Source organism: Marmota marmota, unplaced genomic scaffold (assembly GCF_001458135.2).
Source record: "Marmota marmota marmota unplaced genomic scaffold, marMar, whole genome shotgun sequence".
In the NCBI taxonomy this organism is placed as follows: domain Eukaryota; kingdom Metazoa; phylum Chordata; class Mammalia; order Rodentia; family Sciuridae; genus Marmota; species Marmota marmota.
Genome location: NW_026000174.1, coordinates 21,478,039 through 21,501,126, shown reverse-complemented (window position 1 = coordinate 21,501,126; position 23,088 = coordinate 21,478,039). Strand labels below are relative to the sequence as shown.

General features: G+C 36.9%; 2 protein-coding genes and 1 pseudogene across 3 annotated transcripts; 1 reads left to right on the top strand and 2 right to left on the bottom strand.

The window, feature by feature from the left end:
- Positions 1-2,801: 2,801 nt before the first annotated feature.
- Positions 2,802-3,782, top strand: LOC107134088 (olfactory receptor 10A3). The gene has a single exon (XM_015476225.1). The coding sequence runs from the start codon at positions 2,838-2,840 to the stop codon at positions 3,780-3,782; it is 945 nt and encodes a 314-aa protein (XP_015331711.2). The 5' UTR covers positions 2,802-2,837.
- A 3,591-nt stretch (positions 3,783-7,373) lies between these two features.
- Srsf2 (serine and arginine rich splicing factor 2) lies at positions 7,374-9,393 on the bottom strand. 2 transcript variants are annotated; one of them, XR_001502595.2, is made up of 3 exons: positions 8,825-9,393; positions 8,309-8,714; positions 7,374-7,807 (listed from the first exon to the last, which is right to left on the bottom strand). XR_001502595.2 is itself a non-coding variant. In XM_015477597.2 (2 exons), the coding sequence occupies exons 1-2, from the start codon at positions 9,184-9,186 to the stop codon at positions 8,423-8,425; spliced, it is 654 nt and encodes a 217-aa protein (XP_015333083.1). In that variant the 5' UTR covers positions 9,187-9,393; the 3' UTR covers positions 7,374-8,422. The 2 variants fall into 2 exon arrangements, 1 of the variants encoding a protein (XP_015333083.1); XM_015477597.2 differs by having other exon boundaries at positions 7,374-8,714.
- A 7,310-nt stretch (positions 9,394-16,703) lies between these two features.
- Positions 16,704-18,816, bottom strand: LOC107157914 (annotated as a pseudogene).
- Between the last annotated feature and the right edge of the window lie 4,272 nt (positions 18,817-23,088).

The following is a 23,088-nucleotide window of genomic DNA, read 5'->3' as shown; positions in this document are numbered from 1 at the left end:
TAAAGGTTGTTTTTTTTTTTTTTTTTTGCTGAGGGTTGGTGACGCTGTTGAAGACATGCCTCAGGGATCAGTAGGCACAGCTGAAACATTTGAATCAGAAGATTTTTTTGATTTGATGCTTGTCTGTTTCTTTTTTGTTTGTTTTCAGAGAAAACTGCAGACCATAGTACATGCATAAGGACTTTGCATGCACTAATCATGAAATTCTAGGGAACTTTGTCAGTAAGTCCCACACTAACTATGTATGATTGGCAGGCTGAAACCTAAGGAAAGAAGCAAACTGCTTAAGTCCTACTTGTTAGTCTTTTAATATATGAGAAAAGAGGGAACATTTATGATCAATTGTTCTTTACCACTATTCATAGTTTTCTTATTATTGTTGTTTTTGGTGTTATTTATTTTTTTAAACATATATATATATATATATATATATATATATATATATATATATAAATCAGAACATGTTAATTATACATACTTATAATGTAGTGTGACATTTTAAAACATGTATACAGGTATGCAATGATCATATCAGAGTAAGTGGCACTTCTATCACTTAAAATACCTATTAGAAAAAAAAAAAAAACAACAAACCAAGCCAAAACAAAAATCCACTTTTTTTTTTCTTTGTGTGTGTGTGTGTGTAAGATTCTAAATAATTTCTGCTAGGTATATTGAGTTGTGCAATTAGTTACTGTCAACCAGTAACTACTTAAAAAAAAAGATAATTTTATTCTGTTATGTGCTTTTAATCAGTTCTATAAAAGTTTCCTAAGATTTTATAATAATCTAAATTATATAAATTTCAAAACCTGTCCATTTTTCTAATATTTGGAATTGATTACATGTTGTACATTTTTTTTGCTATTAGAAATGTCTTGAATATTTTGTACTGTAGAGTGTACTTTACTAAATTTAGGAGGATTTTTCATATCAAAAATATGTAAATAACTTGAATTGAATACATGACTATGGTCCAACTCAGGAATAAAGCAATTTGCCTTCTGCTGTTGCTAATGCCCTTACAGATCTGCACTGAAGACATCATATACCTTCATCTGGCTGGGATTCTGGCTTCCTCGGCTCTCTCTTATATTTCCTCTGGTTTTCAGAACATCATAGAAGAAACAGTGTCTCCGCTCTAGCCCTATTGTCATCGAGGACCTCGGACTTAAGCAAGAGCATCCTGTGCTGTGCCTCCCTCCTCCCACCCACTGGCCCTTCCACCCACAGCATCCTGTGAATATGGTTGTCCCCATCTCCCATCACATGTAATCTTTCCCTGATTTAAATTGTCTAAAGCACTTATTTTTACTTGCCAGTTGTTTCCCTATTGTGTCATGTACTAGCTTTACTTTTCTTTTAGACACTGTATTCTTTAAAGATAGAGTCTAATTTTCCTAATATCTTCTATTCAATTGTTTAAAAAAATACTGTCGTCCCCCCACCCAGTACTGGGAATTAAACCCAGGGATGCTTTACCACTGAGCTAAGTCCACAGGCCTTTTCATTTTTTAAAATTTTTTGTTTTGTTTTGAGACATGGTATTGTTGAGTTGCTGAAGCTATCCTCAAACTTTTGATCGTCCTGTCCAGATTCTCAAATCATTGGGATTACAGGCATGAGCCACCTCTTATGGCAAAAACTTGGTGTTTTAACATCTGTCATGAGCCAGCTATTGTTGTAATATTGTGTAGTTAGCACAGAAATAAAATCTTCCCACTCTCAGGGATTATACTGTCGTTAAACTTTTACACATACATATATATAATGTCAATGTAAAAATTAAAAAAAAAATAGTGAGGTGTAAGAGGTTCATATAGAGTCCTGAGGTTTGAGGGGTTATATTTTGTAACTTACTGGTGAGGGTCATAGTTATTTTAGGTAGTGTGCTTAGGTCTCTGTTGAATGCTTGACTCTACAGTGTTCCTGACTACATAGAGTTTGGAAAAAGGTAGGTAGGTGGTCAATCATATCTTATTGAATAATTAGTGATTCCATGAACTTCTTAATGAGGATATTGGGGACAGGGAAAAGAGAGAGTGGTGGGAGAGAGTGGAAATTTTGAAATTATAGTTCCAGAATGACTAAAAAGTGGGCTTGTCCTTAAATCATCATGGTTGGAAGGATGGGCCTTGGAGCTCTGACCCTAAAAATTTTACATGCACAGAAATCTCAATAGAATTGTCCAGAAATAAAAAGAAATCAATAAGCTTGGAGCCAGTTCACGTAGTCTACAGGTGTCACCATAGGTAAATGAGTCTAAAATACACCCTCTCTAAATGTTCCTATGAAATGTTGTCACATTTTAATGTCGTATAAAACTCTATTCATTTTTTGAATCTAGTGACTATTTCAGCAAATTTACATAAAATTCACTATTACTGATTGTTAGGTTACTGTCAGAATTTTGAGGTTAGTTTTTTCCATCTATCTATTTTTTGTGTGACTTTATATATATTTACATAAAATTGATTAAAATAGATGATAGCAAAGATATGGAATTGAAACCAGTGTTATAAAATATTTGTATTTACTTTAAAGCTATATTTATTTACAAACTATAAAGTGTGCAAGCTGTAACAGAATTTTGATAGCATTTTGATTTCTAAACAAGAATTCTTCACGTTTTCTTTTGTATTTGATCCACTAATCCTAGTATTTTGATATTCTCCAAAATTTTCAGCATAAGTTTTTGTGAGGATGGATTCCTCTCTTCATTCTCTGCTAGAATTTCTGATTTAAATGCAGACTGTTGCTCTCAGCTATTGGACAGTGACTTCATTTTTTTTTTGCTTATTATGTCTGCAAAAACAAAATAGGGCTCCAGTACTACAATGAGAAGACAAAATCAAAGCTCTGTGGTTGAATTCATTCTCTTGGGTTTCTCTAACTTACCTAAATTTCAAGAGCAGATCTTTGGGGTTTTCTTGGTAATTTATTTGGTTACCCTGATGGGAAATGCTATCATCATAGCTGCCATCTTGCTGGACCAGACCCTCCACATTCCCATGTACCTGTTCCTGCAGAATTTATCTGTGGTGGAAGTGAGTTTCAGTGCAGCCATCATGCCTGAAATGCTAGTGGTCTTGACCACGGACAGAACTACAATTTCTTTTGAGGGCTGTCTCGCACAGATGTATTTCATTCTTCTTTTTGGTGGGACTGAGTGTTTTCTCCTGGGGGCAATGGCTTATGACCGATTTGCTGCCATCTGCCATCCTCTGACCTATCCCATGATTATGAACAAGAGGGTGTTTGTGAAATTAGTCATGTTCTCATGGGTCTCAGGGGTCATGGTGGCTACGGTGCAGACCACATGGGTATTTAGTTTTCCCTTTTGTGGCCCCAATGAAATTAATCATCTATTCTGTGAGACTCCCCCAGTGCTGGAACTGGTATGTGAAGATACCTTCTTGTTTGAAATCTATGCTTTCACAGGCACCATTTTGATTGTTTTGGTTCCTTTCTTGTTGATAGTCTTGTCTTACCTTCGAATTCTTTTTGCCATCCTAAAGATGCCATCAACGACTGGGAGGCAAAAGGCCTTTTCCACCTGTGCCTCTCATGTCACATCAGTCACCCTCTTCTATGGCACAGCCAGTATGACTTATTTACAGCCCAAATCCAGCTACTCACCGGTAACCAAGAAACTGATGTCATTGGCTTACACATTGCTCACACCCCTGCTGAATCCACTAATCTACAGCCTGCGAAACCATGAGATGAAAAGGGCTTTTGTGAAATTATGGCGGAGAGCAGTGGTTTTACACACAGTCTGACTTGTTGAGAATCTGTGTGATATTCATTAATTACCCAACTGAAATGTATTTAAATTAATAAATAGTGAAAATATATTATATTTCTTCGTAGGAGTATGCTTAATTTATTTAGTTTCCCATGTTTGAAAATATATTAGGAGATACTATTTTTTAATACTGTACCATTATTATTTTTTTACATTTCTATAACATATGGTAAAACAACCTAGTCATCAGTTTTGCAATTAGGAACATTCATGTCATTACTAGACAATTTTTATTAAGATGATGCTTCAATAATTATCTATATGTTATATATTGATGCTCTTATTTTTTGTGTGATTAGATTTCTCAAAGTAGACTGAGAAGATAAATTTTTTTTGTAAATGTATATATAAATATATGTATATATGTACACATACATGTGTCTATGGAGAGAGAGAGAGAGAGAGAGAGAGAGAGAGAGAGAGAGAGATAGGAATTGGGAATCCAATCCATGGCTTTGTATATGCTAAGCATGAACATAATCGCTGTGCTATATCTTCCACCCTGTTTATATAATTTAATTGCTATAGCAGAATTACTTTTCTAATGCTTGTAACTATTTCAAATGGCCTGAAAGCCCACTGAGATTCACCAATTGCTTTAAGTTCAAGAGACCTACAAATATACCGATGTGATTTTTAATTCAGTAGTACAAATCTCTTCAGTGAATAAGTAAAAAAGAAAAAAAAAAGAATTTATTTTGTAAAGGCCCAAACTAGATCACTTCATGGAGTTACACGTTATAATACCAAGCTGCTTTATATTGGTATTTTTTCAAAGATTTATGCAGTGGTGGTTGCCAGAGAGCTATATGGGAAGTTTCTTGAACTCTCACTTGGAAGGAATAATCATAGTTTTCACCTATAGGTGCTGTTTAAGAGACTTTTGTTGCATTTGCATCTGTAGGCCAAAATATACTCTCCAACATTTTATTTTAAAAAATGAATGATTCTTTTTTGTTGTTTACTGTTGTATCTAATGGAATTCACTGATTATTCTTTTATATACGGTCCTTGGATCACCTCCAGTCCTTGAACCCTATTTACTGCATGATTCCCCCAACTATATTGAATATTCTGTGCTGTTGGCATCTCTAGGAAACTGACTCTGAAATGCAGTGAGGAGTGCAAACATCTGGGAAGGAAAAGAACTGACAGGATTGGCAGGAGGAGTCCTCCTACTTCCCAACAGCCCTCCTTCTTGCCCAGTGGGGAGCTCTAGAGTATACATTAGGGCATCCCACATGGGTCAGAAGTGCTAGATCCTTGCCCAGTCATTGACTGGAGACTCTTTAGGAATTTCTTCTTAAAGAAAAAAAATTTTTTGCCCTTGACTCAAAAGCTGAGGTTGACCTGGAAATGACAGCAGTCAGCTAAAGACATGCTTGGTAACTATGCAAACCTTTTCTTAGAGAGGAATCTCAGGAGCATATCTCCAGCTCTGCTACAATGGTATTAAAAAATTTGGTGTTTGGAAGCCTCAAATTGGGAGAAGGAATGTTCACATTTGAAATTACACACAAGGCTTTTCCAGATGTAAATAAGTGCTGCTTAATACTGATTTGTTTTCAACTCTAGTGGTTAAGGTAAAACAACTTGTACTAGAATTATTTTCAAGTTGGTATAACTTATGTGGGTAAGAGCAAGTTTGTATGAATTAGAAATTATAAAGTAAGTATACATTTCTCATTATTTATAATTAAATATGTATAAAATATCATAGCAGTATGGCTTAATGGGAATGCAATGAACATGCAGCAAGAATAAAATAATGGAGGTTCAAATAATGTTTCTCCGATTGTATATGTTTATTTATATATATATGTTTGTCAGGTTACAAATACTTTGTAAACATTAGCTTCTTTGTGCATAGTATAAGGGTGATAATTATGATGGCATCAATGATGCTGATCACAATATTATTCCTTCCATTTAAAGATACTGTAATAAGTCATAATAGAATTAGTTGCCTGGTGTGGTGGCATATGCCCATAGTCCCAGCTATGTAAGAAGCTGAAGAAGAAGTACTGCATGACTCCAGGTGTTTGGTGTCAGCTTTCACAAAATAGCAAGACCGTGTTTAAAAATAAGTTAAAAAACATTAGAAAAAGATAATTATATTAGCTGTCATAATAGTCAAAATCAGAAACATCTGTCACAAATTTTAGCTTTTTAATTATAGACACTGTTTGAAGAGCTTTATCTTTCTCTATAATTTCATTTTTGCAAAACTTTGTAAGATGGAGTCTATGCAAATCTCCATTCCTCAAGTCAATACTTTAAGTGTGTTTTGCTTTTGTAGGGACATCAATTATGTATGTACTGGATCTTTTTGTTAGCTTCCCAATCGCCAGTTTTTATTCTAATGACTCATTTTCATTTTATTTTGTTCAAAATTCTTTTCTGTCTTTAGCCCTTACTTCAGTATCTTCTGTCTTTATCAATATCTTTGCTATCAACATTGTATTTGAGATTTTTAAAACTATCACCTTCCTGAAATCTGTCCATGAAGGTGCTACCAGTTTCTTTTGTTTTGCTGCATTCTTCTGAGCAGGCATAGTTTTTATTTCATGCTTTCCTTCCATAGAGACAGTTAATTTATGAGCTTTAAATATATTTAGACACATTTTTGGGGACAATTTACATCTGCTCTGTGCTGTGTTAGTGAATGTTCTTTCTGTGTTGTTTGCTTTTCTCGTCTCTTCCCTCCTTTCCTTCTCCAGTTTCTGTGTATTACTGTGATGTGGGGCCTTTTAATCATCTCCCATGTTTGCTAAGATTGTGTTCTTTCTTGAGCAAGTTATCTGTGAGGTGTTTGGTTATAGAAGGGGGACAGGCTGTGTTTCAAGGCAGCATAAATTACCCATGAAGAACACAAAACATTCTTTACAAACTTGGAGCTCCATCTTGAGCCAGATTCCATGAATTCCAACCTGCTTTTAATTTAGATCCCCAGGTGACATGGACACACTTTAAAGTTTGAGAAGCTTTGCTGTACAATGCAGTGTAAATCTTCATGCTAACCATGAGTTAATTTTTTCTTCCACAGCTCCCCTGCCATCAGATGATTAGGATTCACATGTACCATATTACCTTACTGGCAAGATAGCTTCCTAAAACTACAGTAGGACTATGTGATCCTTTGGTCATCCATGCCCACCTGCTTCTCTTTGTTTTAAAACATGTCTGGGGAAGTCTTTACTACCAACCTTCTTAAGCAGTTCTCATATCTCTAAACAAGCGATTATGGTCACTACAACGATTCCAAAATTTAGCGTACATTCAGAATGTAGAAGCAGAAAAAACACACCATCATACTTATAGTGTTCTGTCTGGATCTGAACATTAAACTGATGGAAATAGATTGGAAATAGATATCAGAAAACTCTCACAAAGCAAAGAATAACCAGAGAAGCAAAGTTGATTAGTTATATATTGAATTGGGCAATCATGGTAACTTTTGAAGAAACAGTTACATTATTTTTTATTCTTTTCAGTTTTATTACAAGGAATTCTGTATGGCTTAAAATGTGAGTTATTTTTTTATTTTTATTTTTTTGAGAAAAGCTAACACCAAGAAAACATTTTAATTAAACTACAGAAACAATGGTTATAGTACAGAATATTCATAAGCAAAACGATACACCATGTTTTTAAGTACTTACAAAGTTACAAACCATTTGCTTCCTTAACATTTTCCATATTTTAAGTTCATACATGAGGATGATCAGATTTACCATGGGTGGGGGGGGCAGGGGAATAAAGGTGTATTTATCATCTAGATGTGCTCACTGTATGCTCCGTTATTTATATGCAAGGCCCGGGTGACTGGAAGTGCAGTTGTCAGGCATTTTAATAAACTGGACAGCCATTTGTTTCTGCACGACAAGGCATCTTTACACAGGAGCAATCAGGAGAAAACAGGAAACAGCCAAGCACTCTGCACTGCAACACGCCACCTTAACAGCTAACCAGCATTACTCAACTGCTACACAACTGCGCCTAGTGCACAAAAATACATAAGAGAAGAGATTAGAATTGTGTTTGGTAAACAATCCTTTAAAAAAAAAATCAAGTCTTTTCACCTGAAGTCTTTATACAAATTTGGATTCAGATTACCATTTAGGTCTGAAGGTAAATAACATATAAACAAATTTACACCAACTTTTGTAGGTTTTTAATTTTAAGGAATGAAGGCAATGTTGAGTCAATCTCTTGACAGCTTTAGGCTGTGTGTAATGGCTGCACACGTTTCCTTAAAAGTCAGGAGGCCACAAATTAGGTTACCAATCTGTTTAATTTCAAACAAAAAAAGTCAGCACTATATAAACAAAATGAAATTTTACCTCAAATATCCAATCCAATAATGAAATCTGAAGTCGTTCACCTCACTAAATTACAAGAAATTTGAATAACAGCAACAAAATGGCACATAAAATGAAGTTTGCCACCTGAGGCAAAGATTAAAACAAGTAAAAAGTTAGACAAATGTTACAAAATAACCTTTTCAACAGCCAGTTGCTTGTTCCAAGGACTCTTCGATGGACCGATGGACTGAGTATGTAGTCCTTTTTTCCCCAAGTCCTCTGTTATGCTGCTTTCGGATACATCATGTGCTCACGAGGACACGGCGCCCTCCTCCTCCGGAGACTTGGGCGGGCTCTTGGACCGCGAGCGGGACTTGGACTCCCTCTTGGACACTGGCGGCGGACTTCGGGAGCGGGACCGGGAGCGGGACCGGGACACCGACGACGACTTGGACTTGGACCTGCGCGCCGAGCGGGACTTGGAGGTGGAGCGGCTGCGGGAGCGCGTGCGGGAGCGCGACTTGGAGCGGCTGTAGCCCGAGCGGCTGCGGGAGCGGGACCTGCTGCGACTCCGGGAGCGCGATCGGCGGCGGCGGCGAGGGCTGCGGGCGGAGGGAGGGCGCGGTGAGCGGCGGCCCCATGCCTCCCGCGCCCCGCCCCGCCGCCATTACGCCGCTGCAGCCGCCATTTCCCGCCCGCCCTCCGCGCTCACCTGCGGCTCCGCCGGCCGTAGCCGCCGCCCCCGTACCTGCGGGGCGGCGGGCCGCGGCGGCTGTGGTGCGAGTCGGGCGGGCGGCCGTAGCGCGCCATCTGCACCCGCAGCTCGCGCCCGTCCAGCACAGCGCTGTCCATGGCGTCCATGGCGTCCTCGGCGTCGCGCTTGTCGTGGAAGCGCACTAAGGCGAAGCCGCTGGACTCCTTGGTGTAGCGGTCCCGCGGGATGTACACGTCGCCCACTCGCCGGTACTTCTCGAAGACGCGCCTCAGCGTGTCGGGCGAGGTGCGGTAGGTCAGGTTGTCCACTTTGAGGGAGGTCATGCCCTCCACATCGGGAGGCGGGCGGCCGTAGCTCATGGCTCCGAGGCGGCCCGGGGCCCCGCGAACTGGCGCCGAGACTCTAACGGCCTGGGCGGGCCCGCGCGCTGCAGGCAGGCAGCGGTCTTCTCAGATCCGGGGGCAACGCCGCGCCCTAGCAGCTGCTTTCCGCGTGGAGAGGCCGGGAAGAGGGGCGGGCTGGCGGGCGTGCTAGCTCCGCAACTGGGAGCACCTGAGCAGCAACTCGTGAGTTATTTTAACAGTAGTTGTATGGAGTTATTTTGGTCTTGACTAACGTCCTTGAGGGTAAGGATGCTGCATGTCCACATGGGAATTTTATCTTCTGTTTTTCAGAATCAATGTGAAGTTCAGTGTGGTCTTCTGCACCTGCTGTTTTTCAAGAGCCTTTAATTTAAATACTGAACATCAGAACAGTATATTTTAACCCCTTCAAGAATCTGACTGATGCTAAGCCAGAGGGTTGGGCTCCATACAAAGTGTGTCTTGCAGCAGATCTGTGGTGGGGTCTGGTTGCGTGCTGATGCTGCCGACCTGGGGCTCACACTTTGGAACCACAGCTCTGGAGGAGGAGGCTGAACTGCCCATGTAGCATCCCTTTTGAATCACATGCATCTTATTTTCTCACTGTATCTGACTGTTCCTCTCTCATGTTATAACTTAGGTTAAGATATGTGCTGTTTTAAAAAATATGACATTTAGATTCAAATGTCTCATTGTTTTTTGGGGTAATTTCTTGGAGCACAGTGACATCTTTAACTTGTTATTTAAAAACCCGAACTTCACTTCCAATAAAAAACTAGCTTTAATAAATCCAAGAACTAGATGATTAAACAAACAAACTGCAAAAGGCTTTCTCCGAAACTCTCAAACTCTCATCTCCCCAAATTCTCTCAAAAGTAACTCTCATCCCCAGTCCCATTCCACGGAATAATTATTCTAAATTGGTGATATACATTCCTTCTGATATTTCGGATGGATGTAAAAACAGTGATGTCTATACATGTGTGTTATTTCAAATTAGAATAAAAGTTTATACTCTATTTTAAGCTTGTTTTCTCTGCTTTTAAGACTTTAGTTTTCCTTTTTGTTTTAAATAAGCAAATCAGAAAATGTTAGAGTAGAAGCCAAGAAGGAAGCTTTTTATGGAAGTTGAAAAAGAAAATAGGGAAAATATGAGATGAGTGCTACCATTTAAAAATCCATTTTTAATAGTTCAAAATCTTTCACAGCATCTAATTAAAAAGGAGGCAACAATAGTTTAATATTTGACAGAAATAAAAATAATTCTCAATAAGAATCTGACCTCATAACTAGAACTTGGACTGGTATACTTTCTAGTTATAGATGTAAATCTAAATCTTCAAAGTATGTATAATAAGTGCAAGTCATCCAAATACAAAACAGTGCCAGATCATCCTTTACTCTATATTCTTGAAAATGAAGAGACTAATGTCCTCATGAGTTTTTCACTAAAAAATGCCCCGTAAGCCCTCACAACTTCAAAGTTCTGGGACTTAAATCAGAGAATACTAATTTTCCAACTCTTATTCAATTCATCATGTATGTGCAACCATGACAACAAAATCATAATTATGTTTAAAAAGAATTATTGCTCTTCCAAACTTTTACTTTAAGTCAAGTCCTTGTTATTAGCAATATTTAAACTTTCTATTTCAAAGTAATAAACACTAAAAGTCATTAAGTTAGTATTTAGCTTGGCATGGTGGTGCACACCTGTAATCCCAGTAGCTTGAGAGACTGAGACAAGAGGATTGCCAAGTTAGAGGCCAGCCTCAGTGATTTAGTGAAGCCCTCTGCAACTGAGTGAGACCCTGTCTCAAAATAAAAAGCCAAAAGGGCTTAGTAGCAAAATGCCCCTGGGTTAAATCCCCAGTACTTTGGGTAAATGTCCAAATGATGAGTTTTAAATTCAGCATTATCTTATCCTTAAAGTTAAGTTTGTAAACAAACAGTAAAAGTGCAATAAGTTAAAAAACCAAATAAAACAAAACCTTAGTTTAGTACAGCTAAAGCTTATATAGACAGCAGATATAAAATCTTGTTCACCAGAACCAAGCATCAAATAATGTCAAAGAACATTGTGAACCAAAGGATGCAGCAGAAAATCCTTATAGTCAGGTTGTGTTCTTGAGAATTTTTAAATTCCATTGTTCCCACACTGTATGTGCCATATCCTGAACAAACTCTATGAATATAAAGTAAGGCCAAGAAATTATGAATTAATGGTTAGTAAGATGTAATCTGCCTTACTGCTAAAGCTTCTAAGAAAAGGAAGAGCAGCACACATGTCACAGAGCTTAAGCACTGAAAACTAAAAAAGAAAAATTGCCATGGCTAGAGAAAATTCATGGTAAATAAAGACTTATCATATAATATGAAAACTTTCTTATACATTGTAAAGGTATACTGAAAAGGCTGGTAATGAAAAACAGTGATAACTGTAAAATATCATATTTGGTATGAAATAAGAGCTTATAGATTGACAGAAAAATATTCAAATGTCAAATGTCAACTACATTATACCCGATTGCCACTAACAATTCCATCAAAGTAGGTACTCTTTTAAATCTGAGACTGGCAACAATATTTCAAGAATTCAGTCAAATAAGCCAAACCAAAGCAAAACAGAAAAATTAGGTAATATTTATGGTAATAGCCTCAACAAATGGTAAAATTTATTTCTCTTTTTTGTTTATATTTTAGTTGTTTTCAGACCCCATAAAGAGTAGCTGAAATTTATTTTTTTGCATTTTTTAAAAAATTATTTTTTTAAATTTTAATTTGTTATATATGACAACAGAATGCATTACAACTCATATTACACTTATAGAGCACAATTTTTCATATCTCTGGTTGTACACGAAGTAGAGTCACACCATTTGTGTCTTCATACATGTACTTAGGGTAAGGATGTCCATCTCATTCCACCATCTTTCCTACCTTCATGCCCTCTTCCTTCCCCTTCCTCCCCTTTGCCCTATCTGAAGTTCCTGTATTCCTCCCATGTTCCCCACCCACCATCCCCATTATGAGTTAGCATCCCCATATCATAGAAAACATTGGCATCTGGGTTTTTGGGATTGGCTAACTTTACTTAGCATTATATTCTCCAACTCCATCCATTTACCTGCAAATGCTATTTTATTCTCTTTAATGCTCAGTAATGTTCCATTGTGTATAAATACCACATTTTCTTTATTCATTCATCTACTGAAGGGCATCTAGGTTGATTCCACAGTTTAGCTGTTGTGAATTGTGTTGCTATAAACATTGATGTGGCTACGTCCCTGTAGTATGCTGTTTTTAATCCTTTGGGTATAGACAGGAGAGTAGGATAGCTGGGTCAAATGGTGGTTCCATTCCAAGTTTTCCAAGGAATCTCCATACTGGTTTCCACATTGGCTGCACATATTTGCAGTCCCACCAGCAGTATATGAGTGTGCCTTTCCCCCCACATCCTCGCCAACACTTACTGTTATTTGTATTCTTGATAGCTGCCATTCTGACTGGAGTGAGATGAAATCTTAGACTAGTTTTGATTTGCATTTCTCTAATTGCTAGAGATACTGAACATTTTTTTTCATACATTTGTTGACTGTATATCATTTTCTGAGAAGTGTCTGTTCAGGTCCTTTGCCCATTTATTGATTGAGTTTTTGTTTTTTTGGTGTTTTTGAGTTTGTTATATATCCTAGATATTAGTGCTTTATCTGATATGCATGTGGTACAAATTTGCTCCCATTCTGTTCACTCTCTATTCACCTCACTGTTTGTTTCTTTTGCTGAGAAGAAGGCTTTTAGTTTGAATCCATCCCATTTATTGATTCTTGATTTTAATTCTTGCATTATAGGAGTCTTATTAAGGAAGTCAGGCCTAATCCAACATGGTGGAGATTTGGTCCTACTATTTCTTCTAATAGGCACAGTGTCTCTGGTTTAATTCCTAGGTCCTTGATCCATTTTGAGTTGAGTTCTGTGCATGGTGAGAGAGAGGGGTTTAATTTAATTTTGTTGCATATGAATTTCCAATTTTCCTAGCACTGTTTGTTGAAGAAGCTATCTTTTCTCCAATATATGTGTTTGGCACCTTTGTCTAATATGAGATAACTGTGATTATGTGGGTTTATTTCTGTGTCCTCTACTCTGTACCATTGGTCTATAGGTCTATTTTGGTGCCAATACCATGCTGTTTTTGTTTCTATTGCTGTGTAGTGTAATTTAAGGTCTGGTATAGTTATGCTACTGCTTCACTCTTCCTGCTAAGGATTACTTTAGCTGTTCTGGGTCTCTTACTTTTCCAGATGAATTTCATGACAGCTTTTTCTATTTCTATGAGGAATACCATTGAGATTTTGATTGGAATTGCATTAAATCTATATAGTGCTTTTGATAGTATGGTCATTTTAACAATGTTAATTCTTCTATCCAAGAACAAGGGAGATCTTTCTATTTCCTAAGGTCTTCTTTGATTTCTTTCCTTAGCATTCTGTAGTTTTCATTGTAGAGGTCTTTCACATCTTTCATTAAGTTGATTCCCAAGTATTTTATTTTTTTGAGGCTATTGTAAATGTGGTGGTTTTCCTAGTTTCTCTTTCTATTTGTCACTGATGTACAGAAATGACTTTGATTTATATGTGTTGATTTTATTTCCTGCTACTTTGCTGAATTCATTTACGATTTCTAGAAGTTTTATGTCTCCCAGATATAGAATCCTATCATCGGCAAATAGTGCTCATTTGAGTTCTTCTTTTCCTATCTGTATCCTTTTAATTTCTTTCGTCTTTGTAATTGCTCTGGACAATGTTTCAAGAATTATGTTAAATAGAAGTGGTGAAAGATGTGATGTTAAGATGTGTTCCTGTTATCCATAATTTTCCTAGTGTTTTGAACATGAAGGGGTGCTGTATTTTGTTGAAATGCTTTTCCTGTATCTATTGAGATAATCATATGATTCTTATCTTTAAGTCTATTAATGAGATGAATTACATTTATTGATCCCTGGGATGAACCCCACCCGATTGTGGTGCACTATTTTTTAATATGTTTTTGTATTCTATCCGCCAGAATTTTATTGAGAATTTTTGCATCTATGGTTATTAGAGATATTGATCTGAAGTTTTCTTTCTCTGATGTGTCTTTGGTTCTGGAATCGGGGTGATATTGGCCTCATAGAATGAGTTTATTTCACAAAATAATTTGATGAATATTGGTATTAGTTCTTCTTTAGAGGTCTTGTAGAACTCAGCTGTATATTCATCAGTCCTGGGCTTTTCTTGGTTGGTAGGCTTCTGATGGCATCCTCTATTTCACTGTTTGAAATTGATCTATTTAAATTGTGTATATCATCCTGATTCAATTTGGGCAAATTATATGACTCTAGAAATTTGTTGATGCCTTCCATAATTTCTATTTTGTTGGAATACAAGTCTTCAAAACAATTTTTTTCTGTATTTCTGTAGTGTCTCTTGTGATATTTCCTTTTTAATCACATGTTAGTAATTTGAGTTTTCTCTCTCCTTCTCTTCATTAGCATGGCAAAGGATTTGTCAATTTTATTTATTTTTTCAAAGAGTCAACTGTATTTGTCAATTTTTTCAGTTATTTCTTTTGTTTCAATTTCATTGATTTCAGCTCTGATTTTAATTATTTCCTGTCTTTTACTGCTTTTGGTGTTGATTTGTTCTTCTTTTTTAGGGCTTTGAGATGTATTGTTAGGTCATTTATTTGTTGACTTTTTCTTCTTTTAAAGAATGAACATTCTTATTAGTACTTTTTCATAGTGTCCAGAGATTTTGATGTGTTGGATTAGTGTTCTCATTCACCTCTAAGAATTTTTTAATCTACTCCTTGATATCTTTTGCAACCCATTGTTCATAGATTAGAATATTATTTAGTCTCCAGGTGTTGGAGTAGCTTTTATTTTTTATTTTATCACTGACTTCTAATTTCATTCCATTATGATCTGATAGTATCTCTACTTTTTTTGTATTTGCTTAGAGTTGCTTTGTGGCATAATATATGATCTATTTTAGGGGCTGGGATTGTGGCTCAGTGGTAGAGTGCTGGCCTAGCATGCATGAGGCACTGGGTTCAATCTTCAGCACCATATAAATATAAAATAAAGACATTGTGCCAACCTAAAACTAAAAAATAAATATTTAAAAAATACATGATCTATTTTAGAGAATGATACATGTGTTGCTGAGAAGAAAGTGTATTCACTTGTTGAAGGATGAAATATTCCATATATATATCAGGTAAGTTTAAGTTACTGATTATATTATTGAGTTTTATAGTTTCTTTGTTCAGCTTTTGTTTGGAAGATCTATCCAGTGGTGAAAGAGTTAAAGTCCCCAGAGTTTTTGTGTTGTGGTCTATTTGACTCTTGAACTTGAGTTTATTTGATGAATGCAGATGTTCCATTGTTTGGGGCATATATATTTATAATTATTATGTCTTGTTGGCATATGATTCTCTTGAGCAGTATGAAGTGTCCTTCTTTATCCCTTTTGATAACTTTGGCTTGAAGTCTACTTTGTTTGATATGAGGATGGAAACCCCTGCTTGCTTCTGCAGTCAATGTGAGTTGTATGATTTTTCCAAACCTTTCACCTTCAGTCTGTGAATATCTTTTCCTATGAGATGAGTATCCTTGAGGCAGCATATTTTTGGGTCTTCTACCCTGTAATCTTGTTGTATCTGTGCAGATTTATCTGTGTCTCACCTTAGTGTTGGGCTTCTAGACCCTCTGGTGTCCCATGATGGATGCTACTGCAACTAAAGGTGGTGGCAGCAATAGCGGAGGTAACTTGAGATAGCAGTGGAGGTGTCCCAAGATGGATGCAAGGTCTTTCAGAGATGGGGCTGAAAGGGTGGGCCTTACACTGGTTTTGGGATGCTTGCTCTTAGATGCAGATACTTCTAGTGCCTGTCTGTTGTCCCAAGGTAAAGGCTACTGTGTGGGGTAGGTTAGTGGCTGCAATGATCCAAGATGGAAGTGGGTAAGGCCCGGGCTCCCAGGTGGTGGTGGGGACCCAGCCTACCCTGGGCATAGGCTTCCATGCAAGTCAGAGGAGGCATATCTGGGCCTGAGCTCCTCCAGGTGTCTGCTAGTTGGCAGAGGCAGTCCTGAGCTGGGCCGAGCTCCAGCAGTGTCTTCTAGTTGGTGGAGGTGGATCTGGGCCGGGGCCTGAGTTCTGGCAGGGGTTTGCTGGTGGCAGGATGAACCTGGGCCTACCTTGGGCCTCCCAGGTAGGCAGAGGCCAATCAGTAACTGAAATTTCTAAAGCATTTTTTACTCTTTTCTTTCTTCTCCCTTAATAAATACTAAATCACAGCAAAATACACTAACAGCATCATTTAACACACTGTTCTGAAATACCTTATAACCTGCTTATTGGCTCTTCAAACTGGTGGAGCTATTTAACTGATCCAAAAACAAAACAAAAAAACAAACAAAAAAACCCTTGTATTTGCTCATGATACAACTGATTTGGTCTGCACTCAAAGTAGTCTCAAGGAAGTAGATGTAAATCTAAAGTCCACCACCCTTGCAGAATCATTAATACTACTTTACCTGAATGAATGAAAACACAAAAGACAAGCTTTTACATTGAACTCTCTAATATTCCCAGTGTGAGAGGATTTGGAATGGCTAAAAGAATTTTTAAGACCTAACAGTGCACTTACACAGAAGTACTAGGTACTTCTGGTGAAATTGTGAGGATTGCCCCAGTACAAGCTTCTTTCAATTTGCTCATCAAATCTAAATCAGTTCCATCAATAAAAACAAATTTCAGAATGTTTCATAACAAAGTGTAACTCTCATAAATCAGGTTGTGACTCACTATATAAGTTCTAAAGCAAATAGAAAACAAAGTCAAATAAGAGGTAAGCTCATGGTTTAAAGCTTGTAAGAAAAGAAAATAACATAAAATGAGAACTACATGGTGAATAGCTTGGGTCCAACATGCAATGATACTGTCACTACTGTTTTATCAACATGACAACTGAATCAATTTCTATGCTGAGAAAATAAACATGCATTACTACCATTTTTCTAATAAATCCACACACATTTTATATAAATTCACACTCATAGTAAATACTGTTTTTACATTAAATTGTTGTCTTTTGACAACAATTTTTCATTGAATCACAAACAATAAATTAACTCACTGTTATATACTTTAAATTGCTGGAAAAAAGTATTTTAGATATTAACATAGTGAAATATAGTAATATACAAAAACATGTCAATAAAAATGGGATGAATAGGGAGGGGAGGGGAAGGGGTATGGGAGCAGGAAAGATGGTGAAATGAGATGAACATCATTACCCTATATACATGTATGACTGCACATAGAGTGCGACGCTACATCATGTACAGAGAAATGAAAAGTTGTGCTGCAAATGTGTACAATGAATCAAAGTGCACTCTGCTATCATATATGACTAATTAAAATAAATGAATAAATTTAAAAAAGAAAAAGAAAAAAATTGGATGAATGATGTTTAAAGTAATAATGTTTTATAACTAAGCAGTGCAGACATGGGGGGGGGTTAAGCCATATCAATAGGCCTGTGGGTGTGTCAAAAACTAATTGCTCAGTCTTACAACTGAGACCACTGTTAGCACTGGATGTCCTGGAAACTTCTCTTCTCTTAATAGGCTTCATTGGCCAAGTGCATGTTCTTAGTCTTCTGGAGGATGGTGACCTTAGGAGGAGATGATCCCATATTACAATGGTAGTCCATTAGCTGTTCTGAGTATTTCATACCCATTGCTGGCTTCATAATTTCAAGTTTTTCAATAAAGCCACATTTTCTCTTTCAAACTTTTGTTGCTGCTTCTGGCATTGAGAGCACTATAACATAACTTAGAAGGATGATCAATGGGGATTGTACTTTTGCTTTCTGATTTTTCAGCCTGCCTTGACAGTTCTTTCAAAAGTCTCTGATTTTCCTGATCAACCTGTCTCACCTCTTCTCTTGTGAAAGAGTAGTTTTTCCTAGGTACTACTGAGGGTTGATCAAAATGAAGTTTTTGTGGTCCCTTTTTATTTAATTGCAGAAAAGATTTTAAAAGATGATTCAGGTTCATTGTGACATGTAAGACATTGTGGTCTAAATCACAATTGAACACTGATGACTTTGGGACAACAGCAAGCCCATGTTTTTCTTTCACTTTCTTGGCTGCTTTCAAATACCTTGAATAATTTTTTAAAACCTCAACATCTTCATCTGCCTCTTGACTCACATTTTCTTGCCTTTTAGCTTTGACTTTTTGGTCATTTGGTGTATTCAACTCAAAAGATGGAACAGGGCTGATATCTGGAGTTGATAAAGGAGTTATCAGAGACATCATCTGAACAGTCTGGACTTCAAGAGGAGGAAGGCAAAGACAAAGAAGAAGAGGGAGAGGAACTAACCTTGAAATTCTTTTTACTCATGTTTGTATTTGGAGTTATTAGATGGTTTAGCTGACTTGGACCTCTTATGATGTTTGTGTCCATCATCACTGTTTTCCTGTTCATCTGTATAGTAATTCTCCTCACCTTCTTTTACAGTTTTTGGAATTCTATTTGGAATGGGCAAGTGTGTTTTAGTTCCTATTGCAGCATACATAATGTTTTTTTGGATCCTGAAGAAATGGTTTGCATAATACGATTCTCTACAAGGTGTTCATCTGGAGAAATTTTTGCTTTTTTTTTTTTTTTCATTTTCCTTCTCAGTAAGATAATATTCTCTCTTTTTTTGTACTCCAAATTTCAAATTTCTCTTTTCTATATCCTTATTTATTCTCTCTTCAGGGTTATCACTTTACTTGTCAAAAGTAACTTACTTTCATATTTCTTTACTTTTTCAAAGTCACTGTCAAAGCAAGAATGGTCTATGTCACCTTCTGATGTATCTCTAAAGCAATCCATAATGGTAAAATATCTCCCAAGTGCTTATGGCTGTCTGTCTCTTGGGAGGGAAACTGAGCCCCAATGGCAGGGAAGGTTGCAAGCATGCTTCGGTGTGGAAAGATTAGTTTTTATTATTTCTTTTTTATTCTTTTTCAGTTTGATTGCAAGGAATGCTGTTTCTATGAATAAGATTTTGAAATTTATTGAGATTTTCTTTTGGAAAAAAAGAAGTCAGATTTTGTAAAGTTTCCATAGATTTTTTGGGATGAAATGTACTCTGAAGGATATAAAATGTGTTTTTTATCTCATGTTTAGTCTCATTATCATTATTAAATAAAATAATATTAGTTAAATCTTCCCATATATATTTCTTTGCTATGTATTTACTTTCTTAAACTTTGAGTATACTGGGGTACGGTCTCTATATTTGTACTACTTATGTATCAATGATATAATAGCTTTGAAATAGAGATAAATATGAATATTATGACTTTTTATTATCTCAACATGTGTCTGAAATTGTATTCACACACTTTTCAAGGAAATGTAAAATACAGGCAAAAACATGATGATTGTTTGTCTACATGACTATGACTTCTCACAAAGTGTGTACACCTGTGATACAGTCAATGGCATCTGGACATATAACATGGTGGTCCATCAGGGGGCCCTGTAGGATTGTAGGGGTGTGAATAAGGAAAGCACACTACACACAGCGGGCCCTTCTCCTGGAGAATGACTGTAGTGAGTGACTTGGGAAGGGTCCTTGGGTTGGATTCTGTAAATGAAAACCCCTTCTCTTAGGTTAGTGTTATTTTTCTTACTGGACACAGATTAAAGAGAATGTATCTGTAAGTGTTATTGGTAGCCTTATTGCTCCAAGGAGGAGAGAACAGTCTTGAGAGGGATGCTTCTCCTAGAAATCAGAGAGGAGAAATAGAAAAGGAGAACATTGGTCCAGGCACATTGTCTGTAGGTTCATCCAGCCCTGTTTTCTTCTGAAACACAGCACATGGTTTTCTTCAATGCCCTAGTCACTTTATACCAAGCCCAGAGTCCCTGATCCTCATGTATACATTGGGAGAATAATAACAATGTTTTCCTTTTACATAGAAAGTAATAGAAGGCAGAGAAATTCAGTGATGTGCTCCAAGTCCTATAAACCAGTCCAGATCTTTTTACTCTAGTCAAGAAGCTCTATGCATGAAATCAACTGTAATGATGCCTTCTCTCAAAAATATCAGTGGCTCTATATTTCTTCTGGAAAATATGCAAGTTCGGGGCTCAGGAGCATCCAGACTTAAATCTCAGAGGCTTCAATCTTCTTGCCTTTACTTAATTCCCACCATTGCCCAATATGTGCATTCTGTCCAGTTGAATTCTTCATCTGCCCCCTGCCTTTGTTCACACCTTCCCTGACTCCTCTCTTCTTTCCCTGTTTACAACATTCATTCACCCTCTGATTTCACAAAACTCCTACTGGGAGATGTCACATTGGAGTTGAGCCTCTGTGTACAAGGCCTTCAGTCCTCATGGACATATTGAGAACTGGCATTCCATGTTTTTCATTTTCCTTCTCAGTAAGATAATATTTTCATGTGTGTTTTCTTGAGGGTTCTTCCCTGAGGGACCAGATTCAAGTCTCTGTAGCTCTCATACAAAATGTGATAAGTTCTGTGGGAAGCATTCAAAGTTCTCTCCAGAGGGATTTTCTGGGGCACATGATTCTATCTCATAGGAGGTTAAAAATCAGTGCACTCAATCACTAAATTGCATTTACAAGCAGGTGTATTTTAATAAGTGGTGAGAGTGCTGATAAAGTAGCATGTAAACGTTGCACAGTCAATGTCAATAGGTAAGATAGTGCGGCTTCTGCTCCTGTGACCGTTAGTGTTTTTTTTCATTGAGTGTTCTCAGTAAGAACTGGTGATGCTGTTGAAGACATGCCTCAGTGCTCAGGGATCAGTAGGCATGACTGAAATATTTGAATCAGATGTTTTAGTTTGATGGTTTGTCAGTTTCCTTTTTATTTTGTTCAGAAAAAGTGCATCTCATAATTACAATCATGAAGAATTTGGATATAATAATGAGCAAGTGAAAAGAGGGAGCAGCATTTGTGGTCAATTGTGACCATATCATAGTTTTGTTTTGTTCTTTAAGTATAGGTTTTGTTTGTAATTGACACATGGTAATTGCACATATTCATGATATATTCTGTGCCATTCCGATGCATGCACACAAATCTTAATGATCAGATAAATGTAATTGTCATTTCTATAACCTCAGATGTTTATCATTTCTTTGTGTGGAACATTTAAAATCCTCTTCAAGTTTTTGAATTGTGCAGTTAGCTGTTGTCAACTATAGTTATCATACTGGGTTTTTAAACATAATTTTATTCAAAACATGCTTTTAATCAGCATTATAAATGTTTCCTATTTTAAAATAATACTCCAAATTTTGTAAATTTTAAAACCTATCCAGTTTCTAACATGTGGAACTCAGTACACATTTCATTTATTTATTATTATAGCCATTTGAAATGAGTTTTGAGTATTTTGTCCTACAAAGTATATTTTTTAATTTTAGGAGAGTTTTTGCTATTGAAAAAACATATAATTATCATGGCTTGTGTAGGCTTTGGATAATATGTCTATGGTCCAACTCAGGAATGAAGCAATTTGCCTTCTGCTGTTGCTCATGCCCTACAGATCTGCACTGAAGACACCATATACCTTCAGCTCGCTGGGATTCTCTGTCCTGCTGGCTTCCTCGTCTACCTGCTGAATATCCCCTGATTTTCAGAACATCACAGAAGACACAGTGGGCTCCATCTAGTTCCATTGCCATCAGGGACCTCTGACTTGAGCAAGTGTGTCCTGCCCTGTGCCTTTTTCCTCCCACTTACCAGCCCTTCTACCCACAGCATCCTGTGACTGTGGTTGTCCTCTCCAGCTCCCTGTCCACATGTAATCTTTCTCTTATTTAAATTGTCTAAAGCCCTTGTTATTACTTGCTATTTGTTTTCCAAATTGTGCTCTGTAGTGGCTTCCCTTCGCTTTTAGACACTATTTTTTAGAGTTTAAGTTTCCTAATATATTCCATTTATTTCTTTAAAGTTATTATTTTAACATGTGTAATGAGCTGGGGATTGTTGGGTGCATTGTGTAGACACTAAAATGCAAACAAAATCTTTGCCTCAAGGATTATACTGTTGTGGGAATGATATTTGTATAAATGTGTATATAATGTCAATTGATAAAAATGAAAAAATACATGGCAATATGTGAGCGTTGTCGAGCTAGAGAGTTTGGGGGCATAATGGGGTACTATTTTATGTAGCTTAGTGGCGAGGATCATAGTTATTTTGGGTAGTGTGCTTATGTTTCTATTGAGATTTGGTCTATACTGAATTCCTTATATTGCAGAGTTTAGAAAATGGTAGGTCCATCAGAGCTTGTTGAATAATTAATGAGTCCATGAGGTGCTTGATGAGATTGGGGAAGGAAAGAGAGAGAAAGAGTGGGAAAGAGTGGAAACTTTGAAATTGTAGCCCCAGAATGACCAAAAAGTGGGCTTGTCCTTAAATCATAATGGTCACAAGGATGAGTCTTGGATCTTTGGGGCTAAAAATTTCACATCCCAGTAAATCCCAATAGATTTGGCCAGACATTAATAAGAAGTTAATAAGCTCAAAACCAATTTTCATAGTCTAGAGGTGTTACCTGAGACAGGTGCATTTAAAATACAACCCTCCCTGAGTATTCTTGTGGAATATTGTCAAACCATCAATGTCACACAAAGTTCTATTTGTCTTGAATCCAATGAATATTTAAGTAGATTTACATAAAATTCACTATTACTGAATTACTGTAAAAAGTTTGGATTAGCTTTTTCCTATTTGTCTACTTTATCACATTTTATTTTCTGTAGTCTTCATTGTTATATTTACAACAATTGAATAAAGAGAAGGATATCTGTGGTAATA